At 34.8% G+C, this 19760-nt stretch overlaps 5 protein-coding genes across 5 annotated transcripts in view; 3 read left to right on the top strand and 2 right to left on the bottom strand.

The window, feature by feature from the left end:
- LOC114169575 (protein NRT1/ PTR FAMILY 5.10-like) overlaps positions 1-452 on the top strand; it is a 6895-nt gene extending 6443 nt beyond the window's left edge. The window contains exon 4 of the mRNA XM_028054799.2: positions 1-452. This exon is cut by the window's left edge and continues 1044 nt beyond it. The gene's annotated coding sequence lies outside the window, so the exon portion shown is untranslated.
- Positions 453-4542: 4090 nt separating this feature from the next.
- Positions 4543-7392, top strand: LOC114169065 (patellin-3-like). Its single transcript, XM_028054086.2, has 4 exons — positions 4543-6086; positions 6172-6296; positions 6383-6524; positions 6605-7392. Exons 1-4 carry the CDS (start codon positions 4716-4718, stop codon positions 6857-6859), a joined length of 1893 nt encoding a protein of 630 aa, XP_027909887.1. The 5' UTR covers positions 4543-4715; the 3' UTR covers positions 6860-7392.
- Positions 7393-11061: 3669 nt separating this feature from the next.
- LOC114169066 (Sec14p-like phosphatidylinositol transfer family protein) lies at positions 11062-13303 on the bottom strand. The gene is made up of 4 exons (XM_028054087.2): positions 12306-13303; positions 12107-12231; positions 11853-12003; positions 11062-11766 (listed from the first exon to the last, which is right to left on the bottom strand). Exons 1-4 carry the CDS (start codon positions 13206-13208, stop codon positions 11512-11514), a joined length of 1434 nt encoding a protein of 477 aa, XP_027909888.1. The 5' UTR covers positions 13209-13303; the 3' UTR covers positions 11062-11511.
- A 1571-nt stretch (positions 13304-14874) lies between these two features.
- On the top strand, positions 14875-16543 carry LOC114169067 (Acyl-CoA N-acyltransferases (NAT) superfamily protein). The gene is made up of 4 exons (XM_028054088.2): positions 14875-15342; positions 15641-15693; positions 15969-16139; positions 16221-16543. Exons 1-4 carry the CDS (start codon positions 14947-14949, stop codon positions 16444-16446), a joined length of 846 nt encoding a protein of 281 aa, XP_027909889.1. The 5' UTR covers positions 14875-14946; the 3' UTR covers positions 16447-16543.
- A 286-nt stretch (positions 16544-16829) lies between these two features.
- On the bottom strand, positions 16830-19123 carry LOC114168371 (chloroplast envelope quinone oxidoreductase homolog). Its single transcript, XM_028053158.2, has 4 exons — positions 18900-19123; positions 18676-18820; positions 18489-18580; positions 16830-17701 (listed from the first exon to the last, which is right to left on the bottom strand). The coding sequence occupies exons 1-4, from the start codon at positions 18972-18974 to the stop codon at positions 17012-17014; spliced, it is 1002 nt and encodes a 333-aa protein (XP_027908959.1). The 5' UTR covers positions 18975-19123; the 3' UTR covers positions 16830-17011.
- Positions 19124-19760: the final 637 nt, after the last annotated feature.

The following is a 19760-nucleotide window of genomic DNA, read 5'->3' as shown; positions in this document are numbered from 1 at the left end:
ATTTTATTGTATGAATTGAGCCAGTCTAGCCCTTAAGAATGAGAGCCAACGAGAAGGGTGTCAAACAGTCACCACCACCTAAAGCATTCAGACTCTAAAATCATCCTTTAGAGGGTTTGAGTTGAATAAAAAGGTCTTTCACACGATCGAAAGATGAATAAATCCCTCTAACTGTAAGAAATGGCTACTTGTCTACTTGCAGAGTTTGATTAAAAAGCTCAAGTACAACGCCATCCAATTCCCTCCTCATACACCCCATGTTTCACTGTTACAAAAGGGAGAGTAAAGGGTTGAAGTTAAGTTTAGAGAAAAGTACCTTCTCATGGGTGGCTAGCTATGTGTCAAGGGGAGTATTTAATAATTACTGTTCTATTTATGCTTTTTTAAGGTATTTTGTTTTCCAAGGACAGTGTTTTGTGGTTCAGACTAAGTCATTTCCTCTTTTATTGTTCTCTTGTGGGTTACTTATGTTGGTGTGTTTTTTTTTTTTTTTTTAGTGTAGAAAGTACCTTACTATTTTTTATCATAATAACAGGTCATTGTTAGTTACAACTTAACCTAAATCATTGCTGTAGTCTCTTGGTGTCAATAATTTGACATCTATGTATCTATTTGTGACAATAGTTAAACAGGTTTTGACATTTTTTTTTTCAAATCGTGTTTTTCATGCATGCACTAAAGCATATTAAGGTTGATCCATTTTATTTGAGATCATTTGAAAGGTACGATTGTTTTTACAAGCAACAAATTTTTACACACTTTTTATATCCATTATTTTACCATTCAATCTTTAACATTTTTTAATGACCAAATCATTTTTAAAAGTGGATTGTCAACCAATGCAAATGGTATAAAAAATAAATTTTAATTAATAAAAATGTCAATTTTAATTAAAATATTAGTATAATATTTATATAAAAATTAAATTTGACCTCAATTCAGAAATGATAAAATTGCTTTATTTTAACAAAAATAATGAATTAGGGGATTAAATTGAAAAAAAAAATTAACACAATCACAAATTGACACATAGTTTACATGTAGATATTTTTTAAATTAAAAAAATAAATAATTAAAATTATTTAAAAAAATAAAAAATAAGAAGAAAAAAAATGAATTGACAGATAACAAATACCAAATTAAACAAAAAAAATAGGGATTAAAAGAATATTTAAACTTTATTTTTTCTATATATTTATTATTTATTTACCGTATATTTTAGAAGATAAATTTTAAGAAAAATAATATACTGGATATGATTATTGGAATTGAAATATCTTCAAAGTTGATTGAAAACTTATCTTTTACTTTTATTTTTGTGACGTTTTGTCCTTTTAGGTTACGGTGGTTACATTTAATGAAAACTTTTGTGTAATACAATGAGTTCTTTTATACATATTGTGGTAGTGTTAATTTGCTTAGTAAAATATCATCTTCATTACAATGAATTGTTTCTACATGTTAGTTTGTTTTTCTCACACAATAAATATTTATTGTTTGCGTTTTATCTATATAAAATATACTTTTATTTGTAACTATGGAAAAGAAAGAATTAGTTAGATGATGGCTAAGTCTAATTCTGATGTTTAATCAATAAAGATGTTAATTAGTGTTTCATTGTCTAAACTCTAAACTAATAAATTTAAATCACAAGTTCTATAAAGGTGTGTGTTTATGAAAATTAATTGCAAAATAATTTAAACTAATGAGGTTTTTAAGTTATACCGAAATGGTTAAATTTTATTAGGTTAATTAATTGAATTGAAAGTTTTTGTTAAGATTGATTTATTAGCCATTGAAAGTATGAAAGGAGACAAAATGATATTATTTGATTATAATTTTATGTATATAATTATTACTTTTTATAACTTCTCGTCTTAAAAATTACGACAGATTACGATTTTACGATTTTATTTAATCACGTCGTGCGTTTTGAATTCTGAGCTTTGAAAGTAACGAACCACCATATCGTTTAATTAAACAAGTTTATATTGATTAAAAATGTTGACGTTTGTATAATTTTCTCAAAGTTAAAACTTGAAAACATAAGAGATAATTAGTTGTTTTCTGTATAATTTTAAACTTTCGTCGAGTTTTTGTTTTATCGGGAATAATTCAAGTGTGAGTCAAAGTCTCACATTAGATAAAAAAAGATAAAGTTAAACACTAGATAAAAATAAAGACCATAACAATATTGTCTTAAGATTTTGAAATTAAAATAATATCTAAGATCTTATATGTATAAAACTAATATTCTATAACCATATAGAACCACAATCTCTCGATAACCATATTTATAAACCATAACCCATATGATAAAATATATATAACCGATCATGTTTGTTGACCAAATATATTTAAAAATTACTTTTAAATTGGGTTTCAGAATTAGTGGTATGAATAATGGGTTGCGTGTTAAGAAATGGGTTTTATGCGTACGTAAGAAGAGATGATAAGATTAAAATTGTAATATTATTTGATTGCGAGGGTTAAATTAAAAAAAAAAATGAAAGTGATTTGATGGGAAAAGAAAAGTCAGAATAGTGAACGAAGGTGAGAAAGGGAAACAAATACATTTGTACTAAAAAACAAAGAGAAGAAAGTTGAAAAGGAAAGATTGTATTTTAATACATTAATAATCATTAGACGATTTCTAGTTTCAGAGGTATTCATTAAAAAAATATTAATGGGTTTTTGCTTAGCATAAGCACGTAGAAATTAGTGTTTGGCACGTAACCACTTAGCACTCTGTTTCTATCATTCTTTTGCTTTTCTCTCACTCCAATCACAGCCTGTGTCCAGGGTTACATCTTTCTTCTCATTCCCATGTTTATTTAAAATCACAATTTAATCTTTCTATTTTCTTTAATATGATAAAATATTCTATTAAATATTTTATCTGAATATAAATTTAAATATTCGCTCCTGTGTTGTAATAGTTCTGAATATATGCCTTATTATCCAAGGGTTATACACAGCTGTTTTAAACATTAATTGCACTAGCATAGAGTTTATAAATAAAATGAAAGATGCGAAAAATCAAACTGAATCATTCGTTACAAACTTTATTTGTTTTATTGGAATATAATACAGAAGCTTTATTCGAATACAGTGATGAATTGACTTTTCAATTAAGATATTGAGTGAGTAAACTATTATTTTTGTGTCTACCAAGAAAGAATGGTTTATTTGTTTAGTAAATGACAGAAAAGCATATTGTTCTATAAATTATTTCGATATACTGAAGTTTGTTTAATCACGCTGTACGTTAGAATACAACCATGTCTATGGTATTTGATTCAATTATATATAAGTGCCTTTTTAAAAAAAAAAAGGGAAATATACAATATTTTAGTTTTATTTTAATTTAGACAGCTATTTTTTGTTTGATGCTGGTCTGTTATTGGCTGTTACTAATCAGGAACAAGTAAAGTTATAAATATCTTTTTCAGAACTTTAAAATAGTTAGTAATTAATTGTAAATGTCATAATATATCAATTTTAAGATTTTATCAAAGAAGCAATCAATGCGTGCAATGAACTTTAATTTTTTTTTATCATGTAATATTTACTCTATTTCGTGGAGTTTAACATAAATACTGTATAATGTTTAACTGGTCATAAAAAGAGATAAAAAAAAGAGTTTTGAGATAAATTAAAACATTAAATATGTTCAAATTGATAAATTAAAACATAAAATATGTTGAATTTGATAAAAATGGTGGGCTGAGAATGGGTTGTGAGAGGTTATAGTGTTGGATGGCACCATCTTCAACAGTTGATTGCTCAAAAGTCAACCATTCTAATCTGCTTTGTCGTTCAAGTTATTCCCTAAACGACAGAGATAGCAGCAATACAACAATAATGATCAATGTATTTTTATTACAACCTCTGTACAAACATGTGTTTTTCTAAACTTGTTTCAAAAACGTTTTATTTTTTAATAAACTGCGAGACATATAAAATTGGGTTGTAAATTGGGCATAGTGAGTAGTAGCAAAAGTAAAGTTTTAGAAATTTTTGTTTAAAATAATGTAAAAAGTAGCAAAGAGGAAGGATATTAGAAAAAAAAAAAGTGGATTCTGATTGATGATGGATTTGGTTTTGGTTTGGGCCTTCTCTGCAACTTTAGCTTTGGCATGGCTTCGGAACTTTGAAATTGAGTGTTGTTGTGGCGTCATGCATAGTTGTGCTATCTATAACTCACCGCAGCTTCTCCTATTAGAATATTGAAGGTTAAGAAGTGAATTTTTAAATTTAATTTAATTTTACATATGAAATTTTCATTCGGTTATATGTTATAAATTGGTACGAAACTTTGAAAATGTTGGAGTGATAGCAGTAGTTTTTGAAATGATGTTATTGATTAGGTTAGAAGCAATGTTGGTTGTGAGAGGAGAGAAGTGAAGGATGATATTATGTATGATTATTAATTTGAAACTAAAAAATATTGTTGGGTAAGTTTTAGAATAGATTGTTTGGATTGGGTTGAATGGAGAGAGAGAGAGAGAGAGAGAGAAGAATGATTAAGGGGAGAAGGGACCCACGAAATGAGAAAGAAAGTGGTGTATCTGCTGGCATGACAGACTGGTTTCAAGCATCAAACAGCATAACATAATCACTTTCTCTTCACACCCACCCATCCATCTTCCTCTTTTTCTTCCCTCAACCGTTCAACAATAACCACAATAACAACAACCACCCTTCAATCCTCCATGGCTCAAGAACCCCAAAACCCACCTCCTCCTCAGGAAGTGCCCCCTCTTGTCGACCCTGTCCCTGTTGACAACCCACCCACCACCGAACCTCAGCCTGAACCTCAACCTGAACCTGAAGTCAAACCGCCCACCACCGAAGCTCAACCTGAAACTGAAACCCTGGAGAAGGCCCAGACCGCTGTTGAAGACAAGATTTCCGAATCGGTTTCGTTCAAGGAGGAGACCAACGTCGTCGGCGACCTCCCCGAGGCGCAGAAGAAAGCCCTTGATGAACTCAAGAAGCTTGTTCAAGAAGCGCTCAACAAGCATGAACTAACCGCGCCCAAGCCAGAACCAGAGAAGAAGAAGCCAGACATCGTCAAGGAGCCCGCAGAAGAAGCGGAGAAGAAGGAAGTTGAAGTGATCGAAGAGAAGAAGGAAGTTGAAGTGACCGAAGAGAAGAAGGATGTTGAAGTGACCGAAGAGAAGAAGGAAGTAGAAGTGACAGAAGAGAAGAAGGAAGTTGAATTGACAGAAGAGAAGAAGGATGTTGAAGTTAAGGAAGAGAAAAAGGAGGTTGAAGTGACAGAAGAGAAGAAGGATGTTGAAGTTAAGGAAGAGAAGAAGGAAATCGAAGTAACAGAAGAGAAGAAGGAAGTAGAAGTGACAGAAGAGAAGAAGGAAGTAGAAGTGAAGGAAGAGAAGAAAGATGTAGAAGTGACGGAAGAGAAGAAGGAAGTAGAAGTGAGGGAAGAGAAGAAGGAAGTGGAAGTGACAGAAGAGAAGAAGGAAGTGGAAGTGACAGAAGAGAAGAAGGAAGTGGAAGTAACAGAAGAGAAGAAGGAAGAAGAGGTGACAGAAGAGAAGGAGGTGGTTGTTCCGGAGGAAGTTGAGATATGGGGAATTCCGCTGCTGGCGGACGAGAGGAGCGATGTGATTCTGCTAAAGTTTCTGAGAGCGAGGGATTTCAAGGTAAAGGATGCCTTCACCATGCTCAAGAACACCGTGCGTTGGAGGAAGGAATTCGGAATCGACGCTCTGGTCCTCGAAGATTTCGGAACTGATTGGGACAAGGTGGTGTTCACCGAGGGACACGACAAACAAGGGCACCCCGTCTGCTACAACGTCTTCGGCGAGTTCGAGAATAAGGATTTGTACAACAAGACCTTTTCGGACGAGGAGAAGCGCAACAAGTTCATCAGGTGGAGGATTCAGGTGCTGGAGAAGAGCGTGAGAAGCCTCGACTTCTCTCCCACCGCCATCTCCACCATTGTGCAGGTCAACGACCTCAAGAACTCTCCGGGACTCGGCAAGAGTAACCTCAGGCAGGCCACCAATCAGGCCCTTCAATTGCTTCAGGATAACTACCCTGAGTTTGTGGCCAAGCAGGTACCCACCCCTTTCAACTCCTCCACTTTTTAACAATCATTTCAATTTTCACTCCATCATATTCAATTGTGTTTTGTTTGTGCAGATATTTATCAATGTTCCCTGGTGGTACCTTGCCTTTTCTAGGATGATCAGTCCCTTCTTCACACAGAGGACCAAGAGCAAATTTGTGTTTGCTGGGCCATCCAAGTCTGCGGAAACCCTTTTCAAGTAAATCATTTCTGTCTCTTTCTCTTTCTTTATATGCCTTCCCCATCCATGAATTATTAGGTCTTATTGAGATGATTGATGAACAGATATATTGCTCCCGAGCTGGTGCCCATTCAATACGGTGGATTGAGCAGAGAGGGTGAACAGGAATTCACCACTGCTGATCCTGTTACGGAGGTCACAATCAAACCAGCAACCAAACATGCTGTCGAATTCCCAGTTTCTGAGGTGACCATTCATTTTTTTTTTACCTTTCTTCAATAGGAAAAGAATAGGGTATTGATAAAAAAATGTTCCTGAACCTGCAGAAAAGCCACCTGGTTTGGGAAATCCGAGTGGTGGGTTGGGATGTGAGCTACCAAGCTGAATTTGTGCCCAGCGCTGAGGATGGATACACTGTCATTGTGCAGAAGAACAGGAAAATTGCTCCCGCAGATGAGTCCGTGATCAGTAACGGTTTCAAAATCGGTGAAGCTGGCAAGGTAGTACTCACCATAGACAACCAAACATCCAAGAAGAAGAAACTCCTCTACAGGTCAAAGACCAAACCCATCGCAGAGTGACATCAAGGAACGACAGTCTCTAAATACAATTCGTGTTCATGTTCATGTTCGTGAGGATGTCGAGGTGAACAACAATAATAAGGGTGTTACTGTTACATATATATATATATATATATTCATCATCGTTACAACTGTGCAACTTAATTCGGGGGTGGGCGGGGACTTCATTCTTTCATACCGGGTTATTTTGGGTTACTTTGTTCATTTGCTTCATAAATTATTTTTGTTTCAAGTCTGGGATTTTGGGCAATCTCATTGACACTGCCTAGTCTCTCACTGTAATTTGGTGTTTTGTTTATTTGTTTCTGGAATTGGATAAAACCTTTGCTGCTTGGAAATTTTTGAAATGGAATGCATCAACTGAGCCAAGCAAGTGAAGGAGGGAACAACATTGTGGGGTTCATCATTTGTACATCAAAATTTGTCACTCCTGTTTGCATTGTGATACTCTTTATGGCTGTAAAGTTTGTTTAAATGTGATCATCATGTATTCCTTAATCCCGTATATAATTAAAAATTTACTTTATTGTTTCTGTTTTTTCTTTCATTTCTACTTCAAAGTTTATTCTGTAGTCTATTTACTCCTTCCCAGCTTTGTCTGTTTTGTGCATGGATGAATTAAAGTTGTAAGAGTTATTTTTATATTTGATGTATGGAAAATTGTTACCAAGTATTGGAATTCATAAAACTACTTTTCAAACTCTTATACGATAAAGTCTTATTATTCTTTTTAGACCATTTCGATGGTGCACCACTTCCTCATCTTGTTTATTGGTAAGATTAAAATTAGTCTGGATTGTGACGGCAAAAGTAGTGTCTCCTCTTCAATTCTTCTTCAACGCCAGGGTGGCCCCTCAACTGAGACAACCACCAACCTCTCCAATTTGAAGAATTGAAGACAATTTGTTTTGTTTTTTGAGAAATAGGAAAGTATTTTATTAATTTTATTAAGAATCAGTTTTCTTATAGATACATAAAAAAGTTTTTCTTCACTGTTTTCTCATGCCCCAGTGCATCAATCTTAGATGTTAATATATTTCGCAATTTGCATTGCAATGCGGGAAAATCGAGCACGAGATGATGTGAACAAGGCAAGTTCTTCGTAATCATAATGTCTGTCTCGATGTTGATGAATGGGCTGGAGAGAGGAAACCCGAAAAGGGAAGAGTGATGTCTTCAGTAAAATTGGGTCTTTTCTTTCTGCACCCTCTATGATTACTAACCGCACCCATTAAGAACAAGTAATGGATGCAGAAGAAAAGGGCTTGTAATAATGAACATTGGTTTCGATGTAAGTCTAATATGATATTAATATGGGCCTCTCTCAAATTAGAATCCACAAAGCTGATTCAATTATAATTAATAAAAGTGGCGAAAAAAAAAATTGTGAAGTCTTAGACAGAAGCTCAAAATCAGTAGAACTAAAAGGAAAGGGTATTCACTGACAAGACAAATAATCACATATTTATAGAGGAGTTAATCAGAAAATGAAAATACATTAAAATAATGAAAAAATGAATAAAGTTGATCATTATACATAATATTGGAATAAAGTGTGCGTGGCTTATGCAAAACAGTGAAGCATTTGAATGGAGCAGTGTTATTTTACTTCTGTAGCAGTTGGAGGGATTGAATTATAAGGATTTTAAAATATAAAGAGAGATTTATCATGTACAAAAAGAAAAAAACTGGAATCAATTAAAGCAAAACAAAGAATGGATGATGGTAACAGCTGGAAGCAAACACAATGATTCCAGCCATGTGTTGGTAATACACACTCAATCCATCATTGAAGCAAAAGAAGAAAGAACAAAATGTCACCCACCCCAGATAGATACACATTCTACCAAAACTTTGAAAGCTCAACCAACCCATTCCTTTCTTTTCAATTTAATAACTTTCCCATTCTCTATATAACTTTAACGATAAATCACATGTTGGTATAACAACCACTTACAATAAATAGAAGTTTTATGACCACATTTTTCTTCAAAAGAAAATATCCAATAATAGTTAATCTTAAAAAATTACAGTTCATTATTTCGTTAAAGTTGAAAATTTTCAGCCGTATAATCATTTGAAAAGAAAAAGGTAAAAAGTAGAGGTGAAAGAACTGTTTTAGAATTATATTCCTGATTCGGACGTGTTTGCTTTTACGTTTCAAAATTTCAAGTTTGGAAACTGTTAACCTTAATTTGTTTCCTTACAAAGTTGTCCATTAATTACATTATAAAAAAATAATTTTTATATGAAATGTTTAGGTTATAATCTTATTGGTGTTGCTAGAAACAAAAGTAGCTGGATACATGTTAGGTGAAAGCAGTGAAAAAGGAAGAAAGTGTTGCAGAAGGTAATGATTGATTTGAAAGTATAAATGATGGTATCAATTATTACTACTCTAGACAACCTTAGCACACGAGTGATTCATTAACTTACATTACATCAATGTTAACATCCAAACCTACGAACCTTTCATACCAACAAAGAAAAGAAAACAAAAATTATAAATAAATTACTGGTTAAATGGTTTGGTCGAATAAAAAGGGAGTAAATTTAATGAATAGATGAAGTAGAAGAACATTAATTATATTCACTTTCTTTTTATTTCAATCAACCAAATTAAATTTATCCGCTCCGAGCCCTTGTGAATGTGTTTACTTGTTAAAAAAGAAAATACTGATAAACTAATTAAAAAGTCAAAACTTTAATCAAACCATTCATTAAAAATTGTTAAATTAACGTATAAGCAAATAATAATTAATTGTTAAACTAACTTACTGTTTAAATAACGATAATTTTTAATTGGTTAAAATTCAATAATTTAGGCAAACAAACTTATAAACGAGTGAAATGTTATCAGAATTGAAATAATCAGTAATGATGAAATCTAGTTCAAAGTGTATGCATGCAAGAAACTATGTTGAGACTTGAAAATAATTACTCTCTACCTGTCAACGTATGCATACCCTTAGTTCAAACACAAAAAGTAGTTATCTAAACTAAAATCAACAAAACCAATGAAATTGCAGCATATAGATAACTTGTCAAAAATATCATTGAAATAGGGGCCAACTTCTTTTGGACCTTTTACCTAACTTGGAATTGAGAGTGAGAGTCATATAGAGAGATACTTGTATTATTGATGTGTATTATTCATAAAGTTTATTGTTAACTACCTTAATCTGAAGTATACTCAACATTCAAACAAAGGTTTCATGTACTAAATTTTATCAAACTAATGTAAGGGTTAAACAACAACTCCAAATTCACCTAGGATGATGACAGACAAACCAAAAACCCCTAAATCATGTAACCTCGGCTTTCTTTAAGAATCCCAAGTTAAAAGAATTAAACTTTTCTCATTTTTCATTAGCTATGAGTTTAAACACAACATAAACACGTAAACATCAATCACGGAAACTTTCAAATAAAAAAAGCACCAATTCAGTAATCATAAGAATCTACACATGGATCTATTCCCCCCCATTGTCATGCATGATAGAGGCATAAAGAACAAAAACACAGCCTGTGCTACTAGAGGGGGCCTAGACGGAAGATAAATTAGCTACTTTTGGAATTTAACCATATATACTTGTTCAACATTTGATTGGTCACTTCTTTCCAAATTCCAAGCAACTGCCAAACTCGCAATACTAGCAAACCACAATAATTTCTTCCAGACTTGCACTAAAAACAATTACTTTATTAAAGCTTCTTTCCACTCAGAACCTCTTTTATATATTCCACCCTCTCCCTACCTAATAAGGTTTCATAATGCATCTCAAAAAACCAGAAGTCATGAATATTCTTATTCTCTACATGACCAAAATCTGGAGAATTCACAAAACAGCACACAAGACTTGCATGTCATTCTTCAAACCAATTATCATGGATAGAATCAACGGTAAATTACTATATGTGGGCTTTCACAATAGATGTTTCGTCTATGTGAGAAGACCAGGGAATTCACAACAGATGAAAAGAATGCCAAGCCGTTGCAAAATCAAGAATAACAAAGAAGAACCAAATTATCACCAAACAAAGGGTAAATGCACAGATAAGAAGAAAAACAGAAGCATCATTTGCAATGTTCAACCAAGAGTAACCAGTCTGAAATAATTACACTTTTAATTTCTTTCAATAATAGAATGAAAATCAAATAGAAATATATTAAAATGGAGAATTATAAGCAAGAGAGGAAATATAGAAATCAATCATACTTCTCATTTACTCCTTCTATATTACAATCTATGACATTGACATGCAAAATGCTCAGAATTGGACCAAAACCAAACTCCACACGGGATAAGTACAGGAACAAAATTTTACATCAAAGTGGTACATAGTTCTTGTAACAAATGTGTTTTCACAAAACCAACTTTAATTTCAATTCCATGTGCTACTCTCTTCCCCAATATTGTTCATCACCAGAAAATAAAAGAAAGAACAATTTAGACTAGCGGAGATATTTGACTAACAATGACGTGTTAAATACAACAAAGACAGAAAAAAGACAATCTGCAAACGACTCACGACCAAAACTATAGATGAAGAATGGGCTGAACAAAAGGCAACATGCATATTTCTCACTCTTGGAAGTTAAATTTCTTTCAAGCACCGAATAAACCGGAGAGCCTAGAGGTGATTTTGGCTCAATCACAGTAGGGTTTGATATTGAACCTGTAAAGAAGCCTCTTCTTTTTCAAGGTAGGATTGTCTATGGTGAGCAATAACTTTCCCAATTCACCAACTTTGAAGCTGTTGGAAACCACTGGTTCATCGGTGGGGGACATCTTTGTGGCCTTCTGTATGACAACTGTGTATGCATCTTTAGCATCAGGCTTGAATTCAGCATTATAGGTAACCTCCCACCCCACCACCCGCAGCTCCCAAACAATAATGCATTTCTGGAAAATCAAATGCCTCCATTCAGCGAGATACTTGAATTCAGTCCAATGCAATATAGTTAAAAGAAGAGTACACTGAGACCCACCTCATAGATAGCAATTTCGACAGTTTGCTTAGTGGTTGGCTTTATAGGAATTTCTGTGACAGGATCAGACATGGTGAAATCGGGGTTGCAGTCACAGAAGTCTACACTGAGGCCACCATACTGAACCGGCACTTGCTCAGGAGAAATATACCTGTTCAATTTTAGGAAAGAAATATGGAAGGTTAGATGATGATAGTGGGAAAGAGAAGTTGGTAATGGCGATTATTGTTGAGTTGAGTTGAGCTGTGACTAACTTGAAAAGAGTATCGGGAGATTTGGATGGTCCAGCAAAGATAAATTTGCTTTTGGTCCTCTGTGTCAAGAAGGGATTGATCATGGTATAGAATGCAAGATACCACCAAGGGACATTGATGAAAACCTGCAAGAAGGGGTATTAGAGGTGGTAAAATAGAAACGGAGGAAGCAAGGAAGGAACTGAAAGCAAAAGCGAACCTGTTTGGCGACGAACTCGGGATAGTTGTCCTGAAGCAACTGCAAAGCTTGTTTGGTGGCAAGGCGAAGTTCCCGTTTGGCAGGGCCGGGAGAGTTTTTGAGGTCATTGACTTGGAAGATGGTGTTGATGCCTCCCGGAGAGAAGTCCAGGTTCCTGATGCTCCGCTCCAACAGCTGAATCCGCCATCGGAGAAACTTGGTGCGGTTTTCCTCGGTGGAGAAGGCCTTATGGTAGAGCTCCTTGTTCTGGAACTCTCCGTAGACGTTGTAACAGACGGGATGACCCTCTCTTCCGTGGCCGTGCATGAAGACCACCTTCTCCAACTCCTCTCCCAGATCTTCCTCCAAAAGCGCATCGATGCCGAACTCCTTCCTCCATCGGAGAGTGTTGTGAATCATCAGAAGAGCATCCTTGACCCTCAAGTCCCGCGCTCTCAGGAACTTGAGAAGAATGACGTCAGTCCTCTGGTCCTTGAAGAGAGGGACGCCCCAGATGGATACTTCGCCTTCCTCCTTCTTCTCCAACTCCTCCTTCAGCACCTTCTTCAGCTCTTCGATGCCCTTTCTCTCCGAATCAGAAACCCTATTGCTCTCCTCCTTCAACGACTCGCTCTCTGTCTCTCCTACTGTAACCTCTTCTTCTTTCTCTTTCTCTTTCTCTTCCTCCTTCTCCTTCTCCTTCTCCTTCTCCTCCTCTTCAACCACCACCGCCTCCTCGCCTCCTTTTACTTCCTCTTTCTCTTTGTCTTTCTCTTCACCCACAAGCACTTCCTCAGCCTTCACCTTCTCTTCAACTACATCGTCAACTTTGGCATCTTTCTCCGATGATAGTGACGGAGGCACAGGAGGCTCCTGAGGCGGTGAAGCGGCTGGAGGAGGAGGGTTTGAATCATTTTCGGCCATTTGGGAGAGAGTAAGTGAGAGTGAGAAAAATGGTTTGGTTGGTTTTAGGTGGTAGGAGATAGGAGAAGACAAGACAGAGCTTTTGTTCTGTTCTGTTTTTTTTAAAAAAAACATTCATTGAATCGTTGGTCCGAATCCTGTGCCACGACACACACATATGACACAAAGTTCTATGTGGTTTATTCTCCGGCCCGGCCCAGCCCAGGCCCGCATACATCAGGCAATTATCTTTTTCTTCTACAAAAACAACAAAAATGGTCTTACATACACACGCATATTTTATTTTCAATTATAATTTTTTATCTATCACGGAAGAAATGAATCACCAAAGAATCCAAAGTGAAATTTGATCAATGTCTACTTTCTTACTGAAAGTGAATAACTTTACATAAAAAAAAAAATATAAGATTGTTAATGTTACGGAGAGGTGTACTCCATTAAAAAGAAAGAGAAATTATGGAATGGGCTGGGCCATGGGCCTGATGTTAGAAGCGCGAGGTGGAAGTGAGATTGTGTTAGCATGTGTGTAACGGTGTCTCTCCACCGTTGGAGAAGACATTCTTGTTACGTTGTTTTGCTTTGTCTCTTTAATCGTTGTATAAACTATAATCTGAAATTATTCTCTCGCTGTATGTGTGATACTGGAGATTAGAAAGAAGAAACAACTTCCTCGTGCATTTGATTGGGCGTCGTTGTTGGTGATGGATTGCAAATCCAATTGCTGTTCACACATTCTTCCGCATCCAAGGTCTTATTTTCTTTACACCTCAAGCTTTACACAGTTATTATCATCATATGAAGATAAATGTATAAATGTTAAAATAATATAGATTTTACATATATAATTAAATAAATTATACATCTTGTCCATGATAACACACTTGCGCTTTTCGCTTTATGATGTTATTTTCTCTCATCTTTTGTTTAAGGTGATTAGTTTAAGTCTCTGTTTCATTGACATGTTGTTGATTACTTCTATTTTCCAGACTAATAATATGATGCATATTATTTGGGGGATATATAATTTTTGCGCTTTCTCATTGAGTTCTATCTTCATTCATCCATCCTAAGCCATGAAAGCTAATTACAAATTCGTCAAGAAGTTATGTTTCATTCATTCAATACATTACAAGAGCAAATAAAAAACAAGCTATCCTTAATAAAAGGGTCTAAAGGATTGAATTAGGATAATTCCAAACTTACTGTGAGATTGAACTTGTGGCACTCTAGACTTTTACACTTATTTAGAGGCAAACCAAACCGATGCCAATGTACGTGCATCACGTGTATGTTTGATTCTGGGCTATTGATTATTATGAGTGTGTTTGCTGTTGATGTTGATGTTTTGTGTGGAAAATGAGGTTAATGTTTGATATTTGTTGTTGTGTGAAACAGAAATAGAAGATGATGGGAGTTTTCCCTTGAATATGATCTGTGAGGATTGTGAAGATGGAGTGAGATTGGAATTAAACTTGGGATTGAGGTTGAGATTGAAAATCTAGTATGAAAAGTGGAAACGAAAATAGTAGGTTTCTTGGCTGACATGAGTGCACGTGGCCACTGGATTTATATATAATTGACAGCCACAATAACAGAAAAAAAGAGAGGCCACTCAAATAAATACCAATTGACCCCACTCCGAATACTATATTTGATTTTTGGATATGAACCAAAAACCAAGCTAGCTGCGATGTTTATGTAGGCTAACCTTGCTTGTCTTGGTTTGGTTTACGCATGAATGGCTCATTTACTGGCGAGTAATCCCAGTCCTTCACATAAACTTGTGTGCTCAAACTTGGGGTACGGTGCTGGAAGAGGATCCAGAAGTGGTTCTTACAGAGTGGGAAGGAAAAGGCGAGGAAGTGGTTTGGTGTTGCAATGCAGCAGCAGCACAAGCACAAGCACCATCAGTTCGCAATTGCCTTGTGTTGATCAGAATGTGAGGTTGCAGATAGAGAATGGTAGCAGTGGAAAGCTGAAGCAGCAGTTTGAGTATTTGGCGTGTGAATATGGATGGAGAGTAAGGAGGCTATTTGAAAACGCAGATGAGATAAGGAGGGCATCTGAAGTTCAGGCCGAAGCATTTCATATTCCTGTCTCAATTTTCAACGACTTGTTCTTTCAATTCTTTCAGGTTTTTTTTTTTTCTTTTCAATCAGACAAATCACTTCATTTTTTTTATCAATGTTTAAAAAGAGTAAACAACTCTTGTTTTCGCTTTTTGAAAGGACACTTTCTACAAACTTTAATATTATATTTAAGGAGTATGAAATAATTGTAAATGAATGTGAAGTTTAGTAGTATCATGAGACATTACAGAAGCTTTCGATTCAACTATTGATTTGTGTGAAGGTGAGCTTTATATTTTCTGATCAGGCACCCACCTCTTAATTATTCTGTGTGCTTTTTGCTGTCTTGCCTTGAACCAATAGGCGGAAGTGCTATCGGGGCTCCGTTACAAGCTTAAAAACTCACCACCTAATAGGTAAATTGGTTCTTTTGTTAACAAGTTTATCAATATTATTGTCATCAAATATGTGAACTTATAATATAAAAGTACTTAAAAAGAAAAAAAACCTTTGATGCAGCAGGCAATAACCTTTCTCGTGTTCACCTATTTCTTAGTTATAAACGCTATACTGTGACAATAGATATCAACCACAACAATGGTCATGTGTCCGTCTGGTTTGTTCATGCTAAAAGAGTAGCAACTGTTCTGTGAAACAAATGTTAGACAATAATGTATGACTTGTTATTCAGGTATGCTTGTTTGGTAGCTGAGGCAGCAAAAGATGATCCAGATTCAGCAAAACAACTTGTGGGTGTGATAGATGTGACTGTCTTAAGAGACCAAAATGTGCTTCAACATTTTCCACCTGAAGCTGAAGAGTACCTCTACATATCAGGAATAGCCGTCTCCAAAACATTCAGGTGATTACGCATAATTTCATAATCAGTCCGTTGATCTTCCTCATGTTGTAAATGTGTATTTATGAAACTAATTGATAACAGGAGGAGGAAAATAGCGACTGTACTGTTGAAAGCCTGCGACATGCTTTCCATTTTGTGGGGTTTTGAGTTTCTTGCCCTTCGAGCCTATGAAGAAGATCTAGGTGCTCGCAAATTGTACGCAAATGCTGGGTACCAAGTGGTGTCTCGAGATCCTCCGTGGACAAGTAATTGGATTGGAAAGAAATGTCGTGTTCTTATGATCAAAAGAACTAGTTTGCCTAAGTAGCTTAATTTAGAGTAGAATTGTTCAGACATAGACATCTAAACAAAATAACTGTAATCAAGGTATATATAGTATATGTGCTAGTGTGATTTGTTGTTTATTTCTCTCATTTCACCCCCTTTTCCTTAATTTAATCAATAGCCTGCGTTTGAAGTTTGTCTCAAAGATCCTTCACCTCGACACACCCTCTTAATCTATTCCTTCAAATAGAAATAACACCCTTTCAACTATTTTCACCATCCCTTGCTTCATGAGAACTCTTGTGGACCTCACTGATTTTCAAATCTAATCACAAATTAAATCTACAAAACCTACATGCCCATTCATAGACAAAATCAACACATAAAACTTGTTAATTTGCATTTCAAGTAGGACACAAGAAAAAGTTGCCTGATAAATAATCCCGTCATATAAAAACCAATCCGAGAGTGTCAAAAGACAACAAATATTAATTTAAAATCCTTACAAGCTTACAATACGTGCATTTATTCATTATCATATGAGCTTTACACAAATCTCGTCCAGATATTTAGAAACTACAAATTCAACACCTCAAAGCAAACTGTATCTATGGTTCCACAATGATTTTTCCAGTAGCATGGCCATCGATGCTCTTAGCCCAAGCATCTTCAGCTTTGCTCAAAGGAAACTTGGAGTCAATAACAGACTTAAGTTTCCCATCCTTCAGTAATTGGACTAGATGTTCCAGACCCTCACGCTGGACAGTTACAACAAATGGCACCAGCCGCTTCTTGGAAAAAGTAACTTTCTTCAGAGCAGCAGTCCACAACGAACTTGCATTAGGTGTTAAATCAACTACAACGCCCTTTTCAGTCAAATTAGGCTCAAAAGTTGACCAAGGTATTCCGGTTGTACAGTGTATGACTGCATCATATTTCCTACCAGATGGACTCTTGAGTGCTGCCCCCTCCGGAGTCCTGTAGTCAAGAACCTCATCGGCACCTAAGCCCTTAACAAACTCAATGTTGCGAGCACCACAAGTGGCTGTCACATGGGTGTTCCCCAGCTTTGCTAGTTGAACAGCATAGTGACCCACACCACCTGAAGCAGCAGTGACTAAAATGTTCTTGAGCTGACCAGTCCCATCAAGCTTGACTTCTGCAATTTGAATGAGAGCATCACGAGCTGTGAGTGCGGCAATAGGTAATGCTGCAGCTTCAGCAGCTGAGACTTCAATTGGTCTGGAAGCTGTTAAGCTCTCACTAGCCACAGCAAACTCAGCCAGTCCACCTCCATACTGACATTCAACACATACAACACAATGGGTATTAGGAAGTTGCCATTAGCATATGAATTTGAAAAGATTCTTTAACTTGGAACAAGTTCAGGTGTAGCAGTAGCATGCCATTTATTTCACACTAGAATTTATCTACCACTTTCATATATTCTTAACTAGTTTCTTTAGACAAACAATACACTTTCATTCAAGGGACAGTAAGTAATTTCTTCCAAACAAAAAGAAAAACATAAGAAGCAGTATTATTACCGTGACTAAAAGAGGATGATGAGCTTTGGTAGTCATGATGTAAGTAAGGTTGCCGTCTTAATATTATTATATAATAATTAAGAAAGTGTTACTGGTCAAGTAAATGGTAAACATGTTTTGTACCTAAAAACATCTCCATCTAATAAGGTCTTAATCTAACTTTTGGAAGTTTCACTATATTACATCACTCTTAAGATCATTTTGCAATTTTTACTCCAATACAAGGGTCTTACAGACTATCGATAATGTTTTATTTAATTGTTGGTAGAAATATATATATTTCCAAACCAAAACAAGAAAAATATTTTTTTATTCTTATGAAAGACCCTTAGTCTTATTTTTTATTCTTTTGAAATAGAACAAACATAAGTAGCTCTATTTCTCCCTTTGCCAACAAAGATGTTCGTGAAATAGCAAACTAGGGTGGTGGTGGTTCAAAAAAAAAATGGAGTATTCCCTCCTTCTTAATGAGATGAATAGTGTTGCAATTAGCAGTTGAAACGAGGGAAGGAGGGAAAGAAAGAGAGAATTGAATTACCTGATGAGTGAGTTTAGCAAGGACTTTGTCTCCGACTTTGAAATCTTTGACTTGCTGTCCAATCTCAACAATTTCTCCAGCGACATCAGTGCCTGAGAGTGGCAATGATGAAAAAAAAATGGTAATTATTTATGATTATGAATAGTAAAGAAAAAAAAAGTGAATGAATGAATGAAGAGAAAGATACAAGGAATGTGGGGAAAGGTTCTGGGTAAAAATAAAGCCCGCAGAAGACCCTTCTGAATCTTCCAATCAATGGGGTTGATGCTGACTGCTTCCAATTTCAGCAAAACCTCATTTGTCTTGGGAGTGGGAACGCCAACTTGAACATGCTGGAAATGGAAATGAAGAAATTAGGTTAAATTGAATGGAATTGAATAGCATAGCACAGAAAGAGAAGAAACTGCAAACCTTCAGGCCGGCGGGGCCTCCGCCATAAGCGTCGTACTGAAGCGCATTCATGAGACTGGGACTGGTTGTTGTCATCTCTTCTTTCTTCCTTCCTCTTCTCTCTTACAGATTACAAATTACGACTCCAATTCTTTTCTTTTTATTGTTGCAATTATCTATTCATAATTATTTATTTAAAATATTTCATATTTTGTTTTAATGTACCATTCATACGTTACCTTTAACATCACTCTGGGATCTTTTTGAATTTCAAATATATCTGCATATTTGTACTCGCATTTTAAATACGTGTCTTTCGAAATATATTTATATAATAATTTAAATTATATACACTTAATTTCAATTATGAGTTTTAATAGAGGAGAAGGTTATTTAAATTTATCTAATTTAAAATATTAATTAATTAATTCAAAACAGAGAAAATATTTACATGATTAAATATGTTTTAAATATTTTTTTTAATATATATATATAAATAAATTTTAAAAAAATAACGGGACAATCTAATCTGATCCATAAATAGGCTAAACTGACTTATTTTATTACGCTCATTAAAAGTATTTATAATATTAATAATACTAGTTTTTAATTATGAAATTTTTTTATGATTAAATAAATAGTAAATTAATATTGTTTTTTAATTATAAAATTATGACTTAATAACATAATCTATAATTTTAAATACAATAAATGTATTAACTTTTTCGGTAGTTATAAATTAAAGGCTTAATTATATACTTTATCAGCAAAATAACCTTTCTGCAAAATTTAGTTTAAACTTTGAATAGAAGGGTTACAATTACTTTCTATTCAATAGATATTTTGGCTACATAAATGAAAGATGTAACATGGAATGTATGG

The sequence above is a fragment of the Vigna unguiculata genome, chromosome 11 (assembly GCF_037176805.1).
Source record: "Vigna unguiculata cultivar grain cowpea cultivar isolate G323 ecotype 2 chromosome 11, ASM3717680v1, whole genome shotgun sequence".
NCBI lineage: Eukaryota > Viridiplantae > Streptophyta > Magnoliopsida > Fabales > Fabaceae > Vigna > Vigna unguiculata.
Note: the sequence above shows the minus strand (reverse complement) of the source record. Positions and strands in the feature narration are given on the sequence as shown.

Coding starts and splice junctions, on each gene's coding strand:
- LOC114169065 (XM_028054086.2), top strand. CDS start 4,716: ATGGCTCAAGAACCCCAAAACCCACCTCCTCCTCAGGAAGTGCCCCCT. Junction 6,297..6,382: donor TCTGCGGAAACCCTTTTCAA/GTAAATCATTTC, acceptor ATTGATGAACAG/ATATATTGCTCCCGAGCTGG. Junction 6,525..6,604: donor TCGAATTCCCAGTTTCTGAG/GTGACCATTCAT, acceptor CTGAACCTGCAG/AAAAGCCACCTGGTTTGGGA.
- LOC114169066 (XM_028054087.2), bottom strand. CDS start 13,208: ATGGCCGAAAATGATTCAAACCCTCCTCCTCCAGCCGCTTCACCGCCT. Junction 12,004..12,106: donor TCTCCCGATACTCTTTTCAA/GTTAGTCACAGC, acceptor AAAATTGAACAG/GTATATTTCTCCTGAGCAAG. Junction 11,767..11,852: donor TCGAAATTGCTATCTATGAG/GTGGGTCTCAGT, acceptor TTGATTTTCCAG/AAATGCATTATTGTTTGGGA.
- LOC114169067 (XM_028054088.2), top strand. CDS start 14,947: ATGGCTCATTTACTGGCGAGTAATCCCAGTCCTTCACATAAACTTGTG. Junction 15,343..15,640: donor TGTTCTTTCAATTCTTTCAG/GTTTTTTTTTTT, acceptor TTGAACCAATAG/GCGGAAGTGCTATCGGGGCT. Junction 16,140..16,220: donor GCCGTCTCCAAAACATTCAG/GTGATTACGCAT, acceptor AATTGATAACAG/GAGGAGGAAAATAGCGACTG.
- LOC114168371 (XM_028053158.2), bottom strand. CDS start 18,974: ATGACAACAACCAGTCCCAGTCTCATGAATGCGCTTCAGTACGACGCT. Junction 18,821..18,899: donor GAGGCCCCGCCGGCCTGAAG/GTTTGCAGTTTC, acceptor TTCCATTTCCAG/CATGTTCAAGTTGGCGTTCC. Junction 17,702..18,488: donor TTGCTAAACTCACTCATCAG/GTAATTCAATTC, acceptor GTTGAATGTCAG/TATGGAGGTGGACTGGCTGA.